Source organism: Centrocercus urophasianus, unplaced genomic scaffold, assembly GCF_019232065.1.
Source record: "Centrocercus urophasianus isolate 14NV4802_14NV808 unplaced genomic scaffold, USGS_Curo_1.0 seq_32, whole genome shotgun sequence".
In the NCBI taxonomy this organism is placed as follows: Eukaryota; Metazoa; Chordata; class Aves; order Galliformes; family Phasianidae; genus Centrocercus; species Centrocercus urophasianus.
The window spans coordinates 1,411,655-1,426,060 of NW_024884889.1; the positions used below are offsets into that span (position 1 = coordinate 1,411,655).

Below are 14,406 nucleotides of genomic sequence, written 5' to 3' on the forward strand. Positions count from 1 at the left end.
CCCCGCGGCCCATTCCTGTGCCCACTGGCCGCCGTGTTGCGGTACGGCGGTGCGGTCGGTACCGCGAGGTGAAGGCCAGGCCCGAATTGTTCCTATTTGGGGCTGGCTCGGTTGACGGCCACGAGAGCGTCTCCAGTCAGCCGGAGAAGGATAGGTGTGGGGCTGGCAGATAACGTTGCTCACGGTACCGGCCTGGCAGCGCTGCTGTTCGCTGTGTTCTTTTAAATGCTGATAGGTGAACCTGGCGAACTTCTGTGAGGTGCGTTAATGCCCTCCATCCGTGCTTGGAATTGGGAACCCCTCATTGCAGCGCTGTGCTGGTGCCTGGCAGCATTAAGGGATAAGCTGTTGTAAGCCCCGGGGCTGCAGCTCCGTGCTGACCTTGCGCAGGTGAAAGGAGGTTGCTGCAATGCAGTGTCACAAAGCTCTGTTTTAGAAACTACGGTCTAGCTCTTCTTGTAACTGTGGTTGCTCCTGTTTTGGGAGCACTGTCAAAGGTGTGCGTTGCTGGTGCTTCTTGCTGTGAAGCTCAGCTGCAGCCCTGTTGGGCTTAGCTATCAACCAAGTTGGGCTTTTTGCAACAGCGGTTGGGAGCCCTGAGTGCACACAGCACACAGCATTTGATAGGGAAGGGAGAGTGGGGTTGGGAGGCGCTCAGTCAGCATTGGAGATGGTTCTCAGCTGGCCTGTTCTCTTTTCCTATTTAAAAAAGGAGAGCTGTTTTCTTTTCTGGTAGAAACATAGATTATTTTACAAGCAGATGTTTTTCTTCTGTACAACAGACCAGAAAACTTAGTTTTAATGTGAAGCGCGCCAAAAAATGTGCCCTAGAATCATATTACTTCCTGAAAGCAACGGGATGAGATTTGGGTTAAAAGAATGGAAACAAACGTGGTGTCCCACAGGCATGGGTGAGCAGAAGGACTGCTGCAGTATGCCCGTGTTAATGTGAGCTGCAGGGATGCTGCATGCTGAGGAACCTCAGTGATCTCCCGTGGCAGTGTCTTTTGGCTGCAGTTGGCATTCAGGTGAGCACTGCTGCTCCTCTGGGTGCAGTTCTCCCCCACGCCTCTCATGAAGAGCGCTCCCAATGCTGCAGTGCAGGGGAACTGGGCTGATGGCTCTGCCTTCTGCACGTCCCACCCTCTTAGTGAGCCTGTCCCTCGGTGCTTGCCCTTGCTGTCATCTGTTAACAGGATGTCTTTGAGAGTGGCCAGAAGAGCTTTTATTTAAAATTGGCTCTGAGATGTTGATTGATGCTTTTCCCAATGTGTCAGTGCAGTAGGGGTTGCCCACCACATCTTACAGATGGGGCTTCCCCTCCTCTCCCCTCCGCTGCTGTCCTCTCCCATCTCTTCCCCTCTCCCCCTTGCTCCTGGTCAGGTTGGTATGGTGCTGGAGTGGTGTTGGAAAGGTACAGAGAGGCGCCTGAGTGACCTTGTTGCCCTTGTCCCAGGTGAATCAGTCATTTGCTTGTGTGTGGCTGAGACTTCCCTTGGGAAGGAGGAACACTCAGGTAGAATGTTGCCTGCAGGGCCTCTCTTGTGGGTGCAGGTACCCCAGGTCTTGGGACCGCCTCGAGCTGCTGCTGGGAAGGGCTGTTGGGACACAGCAGGTAACAGCCTGTCCTTTGGCAAGGTTGTCTGTGCCCGCAGGGTGAGCTTTTGTTGTTGCCCTGTTCTGGAATGCCAGCCTTATCAGGTGCCTACTGCTGCAGGAGATAGAGCCCCCTAAATAGCATCTGGGCAGGGCAGTGGCAGAGGGTTGGCTCATTGGTGTGTCTCATTCTACTAGAAGTTTTGTGCATTTTCCAGGTGTTGCTAACTTGTTGCTTGTAGGGTTTTAAAGCTTCTAGTCCTTACTTTTGAAGTCTGATTTGCTAGCTTTTCCCCACGTGTGCCTGCACTAATCTGTTTCTGTCGGGTTTCCCGAGGCAGAAGTAGCAGCAGCGGTATTTTCCTGCTTTCCAGCAGGCAGCCATCACTTGTTTCTCAGACCCTGTCGGTAACAGGATAGGTGCCTCAGAGCTGTCGTGGAGAACGCTCACCGAATGCCCGTTGGATGGCAGGGGCTGCAGACAGGTGACCCTGCTGCAGCTAAAGATAGCCCTGCGTCTGGCTGCAGGGCACTCAGGCACATTGCCTTAAATGGTGAGCTGAGCTGCAGGAGCCGGCACCTTGTGCTGCGGTGACACGGGACAGGTGGCTGTGCTGCCTGGGACCCTGCCCAGCCTGCCCACAGGGCAGCGCCGCAGCTGATATCACTGTTGTGCAAATTAATCTTGTTTTTGTATGTACGCTTTGTCTAAATAGACTGAAAATCTGAAGATAAGTGATGTTTGTAATTTAATGGGATCACAGTTGGAGATAGGTTTGCTTCTCTCTGCTCTGTCATTTTACAGCCATCTTCATCACAATTCCTATTTTGCTTAAATAGGAAGTAGAGGAGAAACCCTCAGAAATCTGTCTGTAAGCTCTTGCACTCCTATGAGAAACAGGGAGCTTGGCTGTGAGCCAGAGGTCTCAGAAGTGACAGCGCTGGTTCTCGTTGGCTGCTTGTCTCATGTCTTCCCTGAACGTTTCTGTCGGCAGTAAGGTGTAATGGTGTGAAGGCACCGGACAACTTCTTGATCTTCATGTTTAAGATTGGACAGCGCTGTTGAACATACAGTGATTTGTATGGACTTGAGCCTGGAGTGTTCAAGGCCAGGCTGGATGGGGTTGTGAGCAACCTGGTTTAGAGGTGTCCCTGCCTATAGCAGAGGGATTGGAACTAGATGATCTTAAAGGGCCGTTCTGACCAAAACCATTCCGTGATTCTGTGACTTGTATGACTAATCTAGTCTCATAACACTTTTATCCTTCTGCAGTGGAAGCATCAGTACACGGAAGCAATGTACACTGCACAGATAAGACAATTGAAGCTGCAGAGGCCTTGCTTCATATGGAGTCTCCTACCTGCCTGAGAAATGCCAGGAGTCCTGGTATGTCAGCTACAGTTTCTCCTCCTCAAGCTTTTTTTCTTTCCGCTAACGACTAAAACCATCATCCTGTAAGAAGCATGCTTCCAGGTGGTATCATTTACCTGAGTCATGTTGTTGGGTGCACATACTCGAATAAGCTACACATTTAAAGTGGACTTTTCCATCTAAACATCAGGTAAAACTTCGTTATTGTGCAGGTGATGGAGCACTGGCACAGGTTGCCCAGAGAGGTTGTGGAGTCTCCTTTTGGGAGATCCTCAGTAACTAGCTGGAACATCATGGTCACCCTGCTCAGGGCCTCCGTGTTTGAGCAGAGGTTGGGCCAGGTGACCTCAGGCATCTCGTCCTACTTAAGTCGTTCTTTGATGCTACGAACCTGACATTTTGCTTTGCTAGAATAGTTACTTCAAGGGAAAATTATTTTCATCTGTTCTTCTGTTTTAGAAAGAATATCTGAATACAGGATGTTGTAAATTGTTACCAGTTTAAAAACCCAGAAGTCAGTGTTGATGATTCCTTTAGTTGTATCTTCTTTCTGAAGTTACTTAATATACATTGGATGAAATTGTGATCAGATTGGAACCCAAAAGCGATCAAGTAGGAAATGGGATTTGGGATGCAAACCTTAATGAACTAAGGATCAGAGATTGAGCTCTAATTGTCTTCAATTAAAATTGAATTTAAAGTTGAGCTTAAATCAAAACAGTATTGCTTTGATATAATTATCTTATGCTCGACAGTGATCACAGGTGTGCATGTTTTGGGGAGTGGACTGATTTTCTACATGGCAGTTTGTTGGAATTGAATCTTGCTACATTTTTGCACGTGCTTTGTTTAAAGCAATTTCATGTAAGAGAGGTTGGAACAGTCAAGTAGAAACTTCGTAACATACTTTTTTCCCCCTTTTCCTCTTAGTTGAAGTTTTGGTCCCTCCTTGTGTGTCAACCCCAGAGTTCATCCATGCAGCCATGAGGCCTGATGTGATCGCAGAAACTGTGGTAGAGGTGCCAGCAGATGAATCTGAACCAATGGATTCATCTCCTGCTCGAACGTCCCCTGATATCCATGAACGAATGAAGAAGAAAAAAGGTGCGTATGGCTCCTCGTAGCAGCTACCTCAGGGTTTATTTCTTATGCAGGCAGCCTCAGATGGTGCAGTTGAGATGGATACAGATAGGTTAGATTAGCTGATTTCTCTGCTCAGGTTAGCAGTGTGGTTCACGTCTGAAATGCGAGTTCTTAGAGAGCAGGCCTGTGACAACATCCAGAAGTAGCGAGAGAGTGCGTTCTACCAACTGCTAAGGAAAAGGATTTCTTTTGTTGCTCTGTGCCTTTAAAGTGAAGTCTGCAGAGTGGGGGAAGGGTAAAGAAGGATTCAGAAAGGACTTGAAGGGGGTAAATGTTTCTCTGGAGTAGGTGTGTGAGAGCAGGTGGTCTCAGGAGTCCTCGAACAGAACAGTAGAAAAGTTACTAGCTTACAAGCTTATAATTTGATTTACAGAATCAGTACAGTGTCTTTCTGGGAAAGAATTATCTTGTTTGTCTGATCGGTGTGCCTTGGAGGAGGCACTAATGGGAACAGTGAACGAGGTCTAAGCATTCAGATACCAAATGAGATGGCTCTGAATGGTCGGTATCAGTCTGGTCTAGCAGTTTGCTTACAGGCATGTTATAATTCTCTTAACCATAGGAGGACTTTATTAGAGATTCCAGCTGTACATATGCAGGGTTGCTTCTAGTTTAGGGGAAAAAAACTTCAGTGTCATGGTAAAGCATTATATAGCTGAGGTCTACAGTTTGAGATTTGGTGAAGTCACATGCACGTCACTATGGCTGTAACTACCCTAAATGACATAAGCAGGAAAATAATGATAGTGCTTTTTTATAGCTGTATATTGGATTTAAACCGTTTCTGTATTTTTTTTCACTGTCGGTCTGAATAGTCATCAGTGGGCAGATTATGTTACAGGGCTGTGCTCAGAAAGCTGAAAGTGCATAAGGTCATTCAGATACAGCAATGGAATGATAACTTGTCGTCATAACTAATGCTTGTTGAATTGAGCATTTACCGAAGAATATTATTCATCAGCAAAAGATAATGCTGCTGCTCCTGAGGAAGGAGAGTTACTTGCTGCTGCTCTCCTCAAAGTGACTGCAGAAGTGAGGGTTGTTTGCAGTCTGCTGCCCTAGGTTATGATCCTCTCCCCTGCTTGGGCCCGTTTACCTCCATGGAAAGGTCAGTGGAGTGTAAAAGGGTGAGGATTTCCCTGACACCGGAGCACAGCAAGGGGCTGCGAGGGCAGAGCAGCCCCAGCACCACCCTGAGACCTGCGTCCCAGGGGCTGCACGCTGAGAGGAAGCTTGCCTGTAGCTTTTAATGGGCAGATGTGGAGAGGAAGTGGGAGTTTTGTGGATTCAGCTGTAGGATTTTGTAGGAAAACTGATGCTTTGATGGGCACGTGTTCTATCGAAAACAAAGCAGGCGGAAGAGTGGTAAGTTCCAGAGTAAGAGAGGCATGTGACTAAAGGAATGCAAATACACTGGATTTACTTCATATGCGTGGTGTGCACTGCATCTGCCAGTAATTCATCTGAAATGAGGTTAAATCTGCCTCTGGAATAAGCAGACGAATGATGCGTTAAATTGGATGTGCAATAGTCGTCATCTAAGAATGGCAGTTTATCCATACTTGAAGCAAGGAAATAGCATTAAAAAAAAAAAAAAAAAAAGAACTTCTTCTTTCAGCAAAATCGAACAACAAAATGCTTTTATTCTGCATACAATTAATACTTTTCATTTTTCCCTGCATGTGTTGTGTGCGCAGCTGGCCGTAAACCCAAGAGCCAACAATCGACCATTTCAGATGGGTCTCCAGACCTAGGTATAAAGAAGAAACCTAGAGAAGGCAAAGGTACAATTTTACATTGTTAAATCATGTCATTTATATGTATTGTGTGTCTCGTAGGTAAAACTGAGATCTTCAAAACTTTGGTGGGTGAATTTGCACTGACTTCGTTCGGTCTCAACTTTATTTGATGTCCTTGCGTTTGTTGTTGCAAGATGAAGTACAAGGATGTTTCTAACTCCCCTGCATGCCCTGTAATACAACCCGTACATTTTCATTTGCTTTGCATTTATTGCTGTCTTCTGTGGTGTGTGTTAACTTGTTGCCAGGCACATCATTTGCTAATCTGCCGCTGTAGGACTTGCTCTGAAGTAGAAGCAGCTTGTGGGCATTTGTAATGTTGAGGGCTGGAAATGTGTTCCCTTAATTGATTCACAGACATCAGTGGGAATGTGTTGCTTGACTAATAGATACAAATTGGCTGAAGGGTGAAAACAAATGATGGTATGTTTCTCTGCTGCTTAAGTGAGGAGCTTTATGCAGAAGAGTCATTATTGTTATTGTTTTTCATGATGAAGAGTCCTGTCTTGGTTTGCAAGCCCCAGCTTTTCACCCAGAGATCAGACAGACCCACAGCACCCACTCACAGGTTACTGTTGAATTGCAGTACAGTGTATCAGCTCTTAGCCCTGCCTAGGTGCAGAACGTGGATCTTGTTCCCAGCTAACTTCACGAATAGTTGTTAGGAGATTGTGCTTACAGCTAGGAAAATAGAGTTTCAGTGAGTCTCAGTAGCAGTGTACCAGCTGAAAGAGCATGCAGTTGTCAGCACGAGAGCTGTTATTATTTCAGGATTTGTTTGAAAGCAGGATCTCTGCTATTTACGTCATTCCTTATCTGGGGGCAGCTCCTGAGTCGTGCCTGTGAGCAGGCTGAGGAAGAATGGATGCTAGCTCATGGAAACCGGTGCAGAAAATAATTACGTTTCTAGGCATCGGTCTCTGTTGGTGCCTTTGATTTTTCACTGTAGCAGATCTTTGTATTTGCTGTTCTTAAAAGTGCGTCTTGTTTGATTTTTCTTTTTAAGTATTTTTTTAAACCTTCTTTGTAATTCTGATGTTGCTTTTAGTGCTTCCTGTTATCTGAAGAGCATTTGTGAACTGCCCTTGTTGCTGCAGAAATGACTTTCTGTCCTTCCAGTTTGTGTTTCTACTGCTGATTTCTCTCCTTAGCTGTTAGTTTTATCAAGTGTGAGATGTTACTACTCTTTTTTTCCAGTTTCCATGGGCGCTTAGGGTTTGCTTATGTTTGTTTTCTCACAAGGTATCTCAGTCCATGTTTTACACCACAGCTGGCATAACACACATTTTCTTTCTTCATGAAGGTTAATTTGAAGTCTTGCAGAATATTTTGTTACTGGCTTAATTTTATTTACTGTTTCTTTTAAAAAAGGATTTGCTATATGCAGTTATTGGACACGTAACATGTTTCTGAAAAAACAGGAAGTATTGCTAGAGCTGAGTGCTGTCAGCAGATTTAAGTCATGGAGGAGGAGAACGGCTGGTTGTACGCAGCTGGAAACAGGTTGCTTGTTGTCCGTGCAGGTACTTCTTCCTCTGTGCGTTCTGGATGGGTACGAAGTAAAGCAACTGTAGATAATCAGCTTGAGTTTGTTATATGGAGGGAACTGAAGGCTCCTGAATTGGGGTGATAGTACTAGTAGCTGTCCTCACATAGAAGATTGAGAGTTTCTATCTGTCTTAACTTCTCTTATTTTGTTTTTGCTTTGCTTAAGTGCTGTTTTAGAAGTGTAGACCGATAGCATAAAGCTGCAGGAAAATTTTTTCCCTCAGAGGGAGCAGAACTGGCTTTGAGCCTTTCAGTATAGGTGCTGGTACAAACGCGACAGTTGATACGGTGCCTTGTATCACTGACATGCTTTCTGGCTGTTAGTCCTTGTATTTTGAGACTACAGCTGACACAGTGAGTGGTGTTCCCCAGGGGTTGATACTGGGCCCAGTGCTGTTCAATATCCTTATTGATGACCAGGATGATGGCACTGAGAGCACCCTCGCTACGTTTGCAGGTGACACCCAGCTGGGAGGAGCTGTTGATGTGCTTTGGGGTAGGAAGGCCCTGCAGAGCAATCTAGGCAGGCTGGATTGCTTGGCTGAGGCCAGTAGGATGAGCTTCAACACGACCAAGTGCCAGGTCCTGCACTCTGGCCACAGCAACCCAGGCAGTGCTACAGGCTTGGGGCAGAGCGGCTGGAAGCGTGTGTGGAAGAAACGGGCCTGGGGGTGTTGTTGGGCACCTGGCTGAACGTGAGCCAGCGCTGTGCCCAGGTGGCCAAGGAGCCAACGGCAGCCTGGTTTGCATCAGAGATCGTGGTGCCAGCAGGAGCTGGGAGGCGACTGCGCCCTTGTGCTCAGCGCTGGTGATGCCACACGTGGAGAACTGTGTTCAGGTTTGGGCCCCTCAGCACGAGGAAGACGCCGAGGCCCTGGAACGTGGCCAGAGAAGGGCAGCGAACTGGTGAGGGTGTGCAGCACAAGCTTTAAAGGGAATGGCTGAGGGAGCTGGGATCGTTCGGTGTGGGGAAGAGGAGGCTCAGGGGAGACCTTACAGCTCTCTGCAACTGCCTGAAAGGAGGCTGTGGCAGGTGGGGGTCAGCCACTTGTCTTGTGGAAATAGTGATGAGACCGGAGGGACCGGCCTCAAGCTGTGCCAGAGGAGATTCGTGTTGGATGTTAGGGAACTTGTTTTCTCTTGCGGAGTGATGGGGTGCTGGAACAGGCTGCCCAGGGAGCTGTTGGAGTCACTGAGCCGGGAGGTGTTCAAGAGACTTTGAGATGCCGTTCTGAGGGACAGGGATTAGTGGGGAAATATTGGTGGTAGGTGGACGGTTGGACTGGGTGATCTTAGAGGTCTTCTCCAAGCTTGGTGATCCTATGATTCTGTGATTCTATGATTAAGTAACAGACAGTTGTAATGATCAGCTACATACAAACAAAGTATTTCACTGTGCCAAATTGCTCTATACTGAAGGTAAGGTAGGTAATAATTGTGTCAACTCTGTGCACTCTTAAGGTATATTGGTGATCTTGAGACTTTCCGGGCATGGAGATGAGTTCTAGATGCTACTGAAAAAGGCTTCTGTCTTCCTAGCAAGATGTACTATGTGCTTGTGTCTACCATGCTGGATTTTGGATGCATAACAGCAGCATGAATGTAAACCTGCTCAGATAATACATTTTATAGTCGTATCTTTTTCTTCCTCAGAAGTCGATAGGCTTGGATTCATAGTATGAGGAAAGGTTAGTTTTCTAGGGAGAGAGGATTTAAAAACAGTGCAAACATTTATAAAGTTAGCTTTTGTGTTAAATGCATAGCAACCATTATTGCCAGAGCAGCCGAGTAGATGGCCTGTGAGTAACATAACTATTCCATAGGCCTCATGTGGAAAAATGTTATTCAGGTCACTAAGAGTTCGAAGAAAAAAGGAAAAAGTGTTGAGTCAGCAGCTCCTTTCCAACAGAAAAAATAGGGCACTTTCAGGAATGATTTCTCTCGAAGGTCAGTTTTATTTCTGCAGTGAAACGGTTGCAGACCTCTACAGGATTTGTTGGTGAACCCAGAAATTCTATTTCTAAGGAGCTAAGAGAAAAAAAATAAAAAAAACCAACCAAACCCAAAAAAACCCAGAATTAATTTGAAGGGAAACACTACAAGTTAATATTTTTTCTCTTATAGAAGTCTTTCTGAAATGGGAACTTCCTGGTTGCTTGGTTACATGCCATTATGAGGAGTTAAAACACTTAGCATCTAACTAACGGCATTCTGAGATTAATAAGTTAGGGAAGATTATTCTGACTTGGTAAATGAAATGAGAAGAACGATATAAAAAGCTGCAAGAGTTTTTTTTGTCAAAATTACCCTTCACTTCCCTAAAATACACATGAAGATTATCCAGAATGATTCCAGGATTCTGGAACATCTTGACTCATATAAGTCCTATATTTCTCTGAAATGCAGCTGCATTTTCATATTACTTGATTCTGTACTTGCTGTTTACTGGAGCACTTCCTAAAATATTGGGTAGTCTGTCTCTGAGATCATCATCCAGAAGATGGAAACCATAATGAGATTTTTCTAAGGTAGTTAACTTCTTGGACTCTGTAAGAGAGGCCTTTCAACTGCCTTAATATATTTTTTGTTGTTACTGTGTGCTACAAACAAAAGTGCTGTGCTGGGCCATAACTTCAGGAGTTAATGATCTCTTTGCACACAGAAAATATTGGGGTGTATGTTTTAATTTGCCCATGGCACCTGCTGCTGGCTTGGAAGCATGATCACATGAATTGAGATGGCCATTCTGAGGTTGTTACTCTTGTGGATCTGTCTTGGTTTTCGCTTCTTGAATTGCTTTAGCAGGCTTCTCCAGCACTACTGATAAAACAGAGGTATCTTTTTTCCTTCTGCTTTTCTTTCCCTTTTGCTAGGTGTAGTCAGAGTCCAGGCAGCCCTCAGGTTATGTTTTATGCCATCCTGACAGTCATTGTTACAGATGTTGTCTTGTGGCACCTCCAGTGGAAATGGTAAAGAAATTGTACACCCCTGAAATGTCTGAGAAGTGTATTGAATTCTTATTCTGTAGGCTTCTTCATTCTGTACCTCCCCAGTTGCAGGAAGGTACGTGGCATTTCTGCCGTGTAAATCCTTGCAGGGAGTAGCAGGACTGGCTTTGCACCTAGCAGGGTCTCAATCATTGTGCAGGATACATTTGGATCAGAACACGGGGCTGTCAGCAGCGGGTGTGAGAGTCCCCTTGGTGCTGATGTCCCATTGAAGTCAGCAGCATGATCCTGGACAGGAGGTTGTGGCCTTATTTGAGATGGTTATTGAAGGTTGTATGCCTTTGTACATGATTTATTTCTGTCGTCTTGTACTTCAGCATCTTAAAGTGCACTGGCTTTTCTCTCCTCTGCTTAAGAAACTGAGAGGAAAATTCTGAGCTGTGTTCCTATCTGCGCAGTGCAGCTGTAGGTTGTAGAGTCTTGGAACACCCTCCTGTACTTCTTTTCTCTTTTCAAGAACTGGGAATGGGTGTGGAATTGAAGAGGCTCCTATGCTATCCAACAGATCACCAGGGTTAGCTCCTTTCAGGATGTAAATATTTATGAAAGCTTTACTAAACAGAATGAATGAATGCTTGCAGGTTGCATTACATACCATCCTCTGCGTAGTGTTTGCCTGTAATTTAGGTCATTTGGAGTTAGCTATATATGGAGAATTTTCTGCTGTCCTTGAAAGTGGATTTCTAATGTACAAATGCTTTCTGATTATAGGAAATACAACATACTTATGGGAGTTTCTTCTGGACCTTCTCCAGGACAAAAATACTTGTCCTCGTTATATTAAGTGGACTCAGCGGGAGAAAGGAATCTTTAAGCTTGTGGACTCGAAAGCTGTCTCCAAACTATGGGGAAAACACAAAAACAAGCCTGACATGAACTATGAGACCATGGGAAGAGCTCTGAGGTAAAATCCTAAGCTGCTACTTACTGCTCTTACTATAATTTCATATCTGACTCTGAAATCCTCAAGTGTAGATTGAACTCTATAGAAATAATGCGAATTCTGAGGTGTTAAAAGCTGCCCTTCTGCTGACTTCGCTGATGAAAAAGCAGCAGTTTTGCAGTTCCTGTTGCTTTCCATGTTACCAGTTAATTTGCAATTTACCTTTAGAGGTTTGTGTTTAAAAGGCCAGATTTTTTTTAAGCTGGATATTTGAGATGCTGTGCAGCTTCTTGCCATGCCTTCTTACATTTTATTTTTGGCTGTGGTTATGTTAGATTTTCTTGCTAGCGCAGAGCGAGTTTTTCTCTAGAATCTGTATCAGTTACCACTTAATGGTACTTCTCTTGCAGATACTACTATCAAAGAGGAATCCTTGCCAAAGTTGAGGGACAGAGGCTCGTTTATCAGTTTAAGGAGATGCCAAAAAATATAGTTGTCATCGATGATGACAAAACCGAACCCTGCAGTGAAGATTTGTCAATGCCTACAGATGAGAAGTCATTGGAGAGAGTGTCTTTATCTGCAGAAAACCTCTTGAAAGCAGCAACCTCTGCACGCGGAGGAAAAAACTTGTCTCAGTTAAGCTGTACCAGAACAGAAAAAGCAGTCACCAGAGTGGTGAATATTGCCTCACCAGCACACGATTCATCATCATCTCGCCCCTCGACAACCACTACTACTGTCCCAGCATCGTCAGCTCCCAGGTTGGTATTGATGTGGCTTGGGCTTGTTGTTCACCGATGAATGACGAGCAGCTTTTTGGTTGGTATGGTGTCTTTATTACTTTGTATGCTGGAAGTCTTCTCTGATCTACAGGCAGCCATGAATTGTGGTAGAATACTGTGAAAGTGTGGTTTATGAGACAGAGCCGCCTAGCAGTGCACTTGCCCTCAAGCATGTTTTAAAATCACGTAGAGAAGAGAGAGATGGATGCTGCTCAATCTACAAACTCCTATTGTGAGATGGACAGGAGGTTTTTGTCGTTGTTGTTCTTAAGGAACCAGTTAGAAAGCTGCAAATTCGGGATTTGCGTATCGCTGTTTTCAGCTCTAACGGTTTAAATGCACGTTTTTGTTTTGCAGGACTGTACGTGTGGCAATGCAAGTGCCTGTTGTAATGACCTCTCTGGGACAGAAAATTTCTACTGTGGCAGTGCAGTCAGTAAATGCAGGGTCGCCGTTAATTACCAACACAAGTCCAACAACGGCAACAACTCCAAAGGTAGTAATCCAGACAATCCCGACTGTGATGCCAACCGCTTCTGAGAATGGAGACAAAATCACCATGCAGCCTGCCAAGATCATTACGATCCCCGCCACGCAGCTGACGCAGTGTCAGGTACAGACAAAACCGGGCCTGACTGGGTCGGGAAGTATCAACATCGTTGGAACCCCGTTGGCTGTTAGAGCGCTGACCCCGGTGTCCATAGCTCACGGGACACCAGTGATGAGACTATCGGTGCCTGCGCAGCAGGCGTCAGGCCAGACTGCCCCCAGGGTTATTAGTGCAGTAATAAAAAGCCCGGAAGTGAAATCAGACACAGCGGCTGTAACGCAAGAACGTGAAGTGAAAACGCTGCAGCTCTTACAGGAAGAGAAGACGGCAGATGGGAGCAAGACTGTAACCCATGTCGTGGTAGTTAGTACGCCCTCAGCTATCGCGCTTCCTGTGACAATGAAAACAGAAGGAATCCTAACGTGTGAGAAGTGAAGAACAGGTTGCTTCCAGCGTGGACTTACGGACCGTTCCTGTTTTGTTTAAACTGACATAATTGGGGAGGGAAGTGGAGGCGATCGCCACGTCAAAAAGGAGAGTGGGGAAGTGTTAAAAAACATGAGTTGCATTGGAGACTTAGTGGGGAGAAAAAGAAGTGTTTTTTCCCGTGTTTCAGTGGGAATGGAACCACATTGCTATGCTGACAGAAACGGCCTCTTCCAGTCAGGAGACAGCTGAACCCGTGGAGAAGGAACAGTAGAGAGACTGAAAAGGGACCAAGCAGTTCACTATGCTGTCACAGCACACTAAGACCTGGAACACTAAAATTGAATTGTGTGAGAGGTTTGCCTTGGTTTTTGGTTTTTCAGGGAAGAGGAAAGTCTCATTTCTAGAAATGGCAAAGTTGATGAATCTTATATGCATACCAGCAATCACTGCTGCGTGCCCGCAGTACTCAACTGGTGCTAAGTGAAAACCTCTGCTACTAGGTATTGTAGAATGTGAAATAAAGGAGATTGAAGAGCTTCTAAAAGAAGACAGAGACCTAGAGGGATTTTTGTATCATAGCTTAAGCAGATTTAAAATGAAAGCCTTAGACTGATTTTCAATTATCTTTCTTGAAATAAGCTAATGGCTTGTTTGTTTAAAGCTTTTTTATTAAAACAAATTTTTTAAAAAATCTTGTACCTAGCACAGTATTGTTATAGAATTACATGTAACATATTTTGTATGGTAGGTAAAGTCTGTCTAAATTTCTTAATTGTGGACAAAACAGCAGCAGGCCTCCGGCTTTCTGCTGTAACATGCCTGTGTCTCTCACTTAGCCTTGACATCTGTGCATACATTTCAGTTTCAGCTCTACTCTGTCACTTGAAAGGTCACACCCAGCATGAGCTTTCGTCAGGTAGTTCTAAACCTGTAAATTTTTTTTTCTTAGTTGAAGTTAAGAGGGAAGTACCAGTGTTCAGAATGAACTATAATAGTTTGTATATTCAACATTTGAAGTATATTCTATTTTGTTGTACTCTTGTTTCAAAGTGTATTCAAGTAGGTTTTACTGAAATATAGAGATGAAATTTGTTTTGTCTGCCTTCTGTTTTTAACTTTTTCCTTTCAGCTGTTTGGTTCCTTTTCTGCTTACTTGAAGTCATCTGGGCATTCAGCCTCACGTAGCTGGGATGGTGTGGTAACATGGAGCTCCCCAGCACTCTGACACTCCACGTGGCTGGCAGCTCTCCCACACAGTGCGCCAAAATAGGTTTCGTTGAAGTATTTGAGAAG

General features: G+C 45.0%; 1 protein-coding gene across 1 annotated transcript; it reads left to right on the forward strand.

The window, feature by feature from the left end:
• The first annotated feature begins 2,840 nt into the window (after positions 1–2,840).
• ELF2 (E74 like ETS transcription factor 2) lies at positions 2,841–14,205 on the forward strand. The gene is made up of 6 exons (XM_042829818.1): positions 2,841–2,983; positions 3,899–4,072; positions 5,809–5,895; positions 11,178–11,370; positions 11,760–12,113; positions 12,492–14,205. Exons 1-6 carry the CDS (start codon positions 2,944–2,946, stop codon positions 13,117–13,119), a joined length of 1,476 nt encoding a protein of 491 aa, XP_042685752.1. The 5' UTR covers positions 2,841–2,943; the 3' UTR covers positions 13,120–14,205.
• The last annotated feature ends 201 nt before the right edge of the window (positions 14,206–14,406 follow it).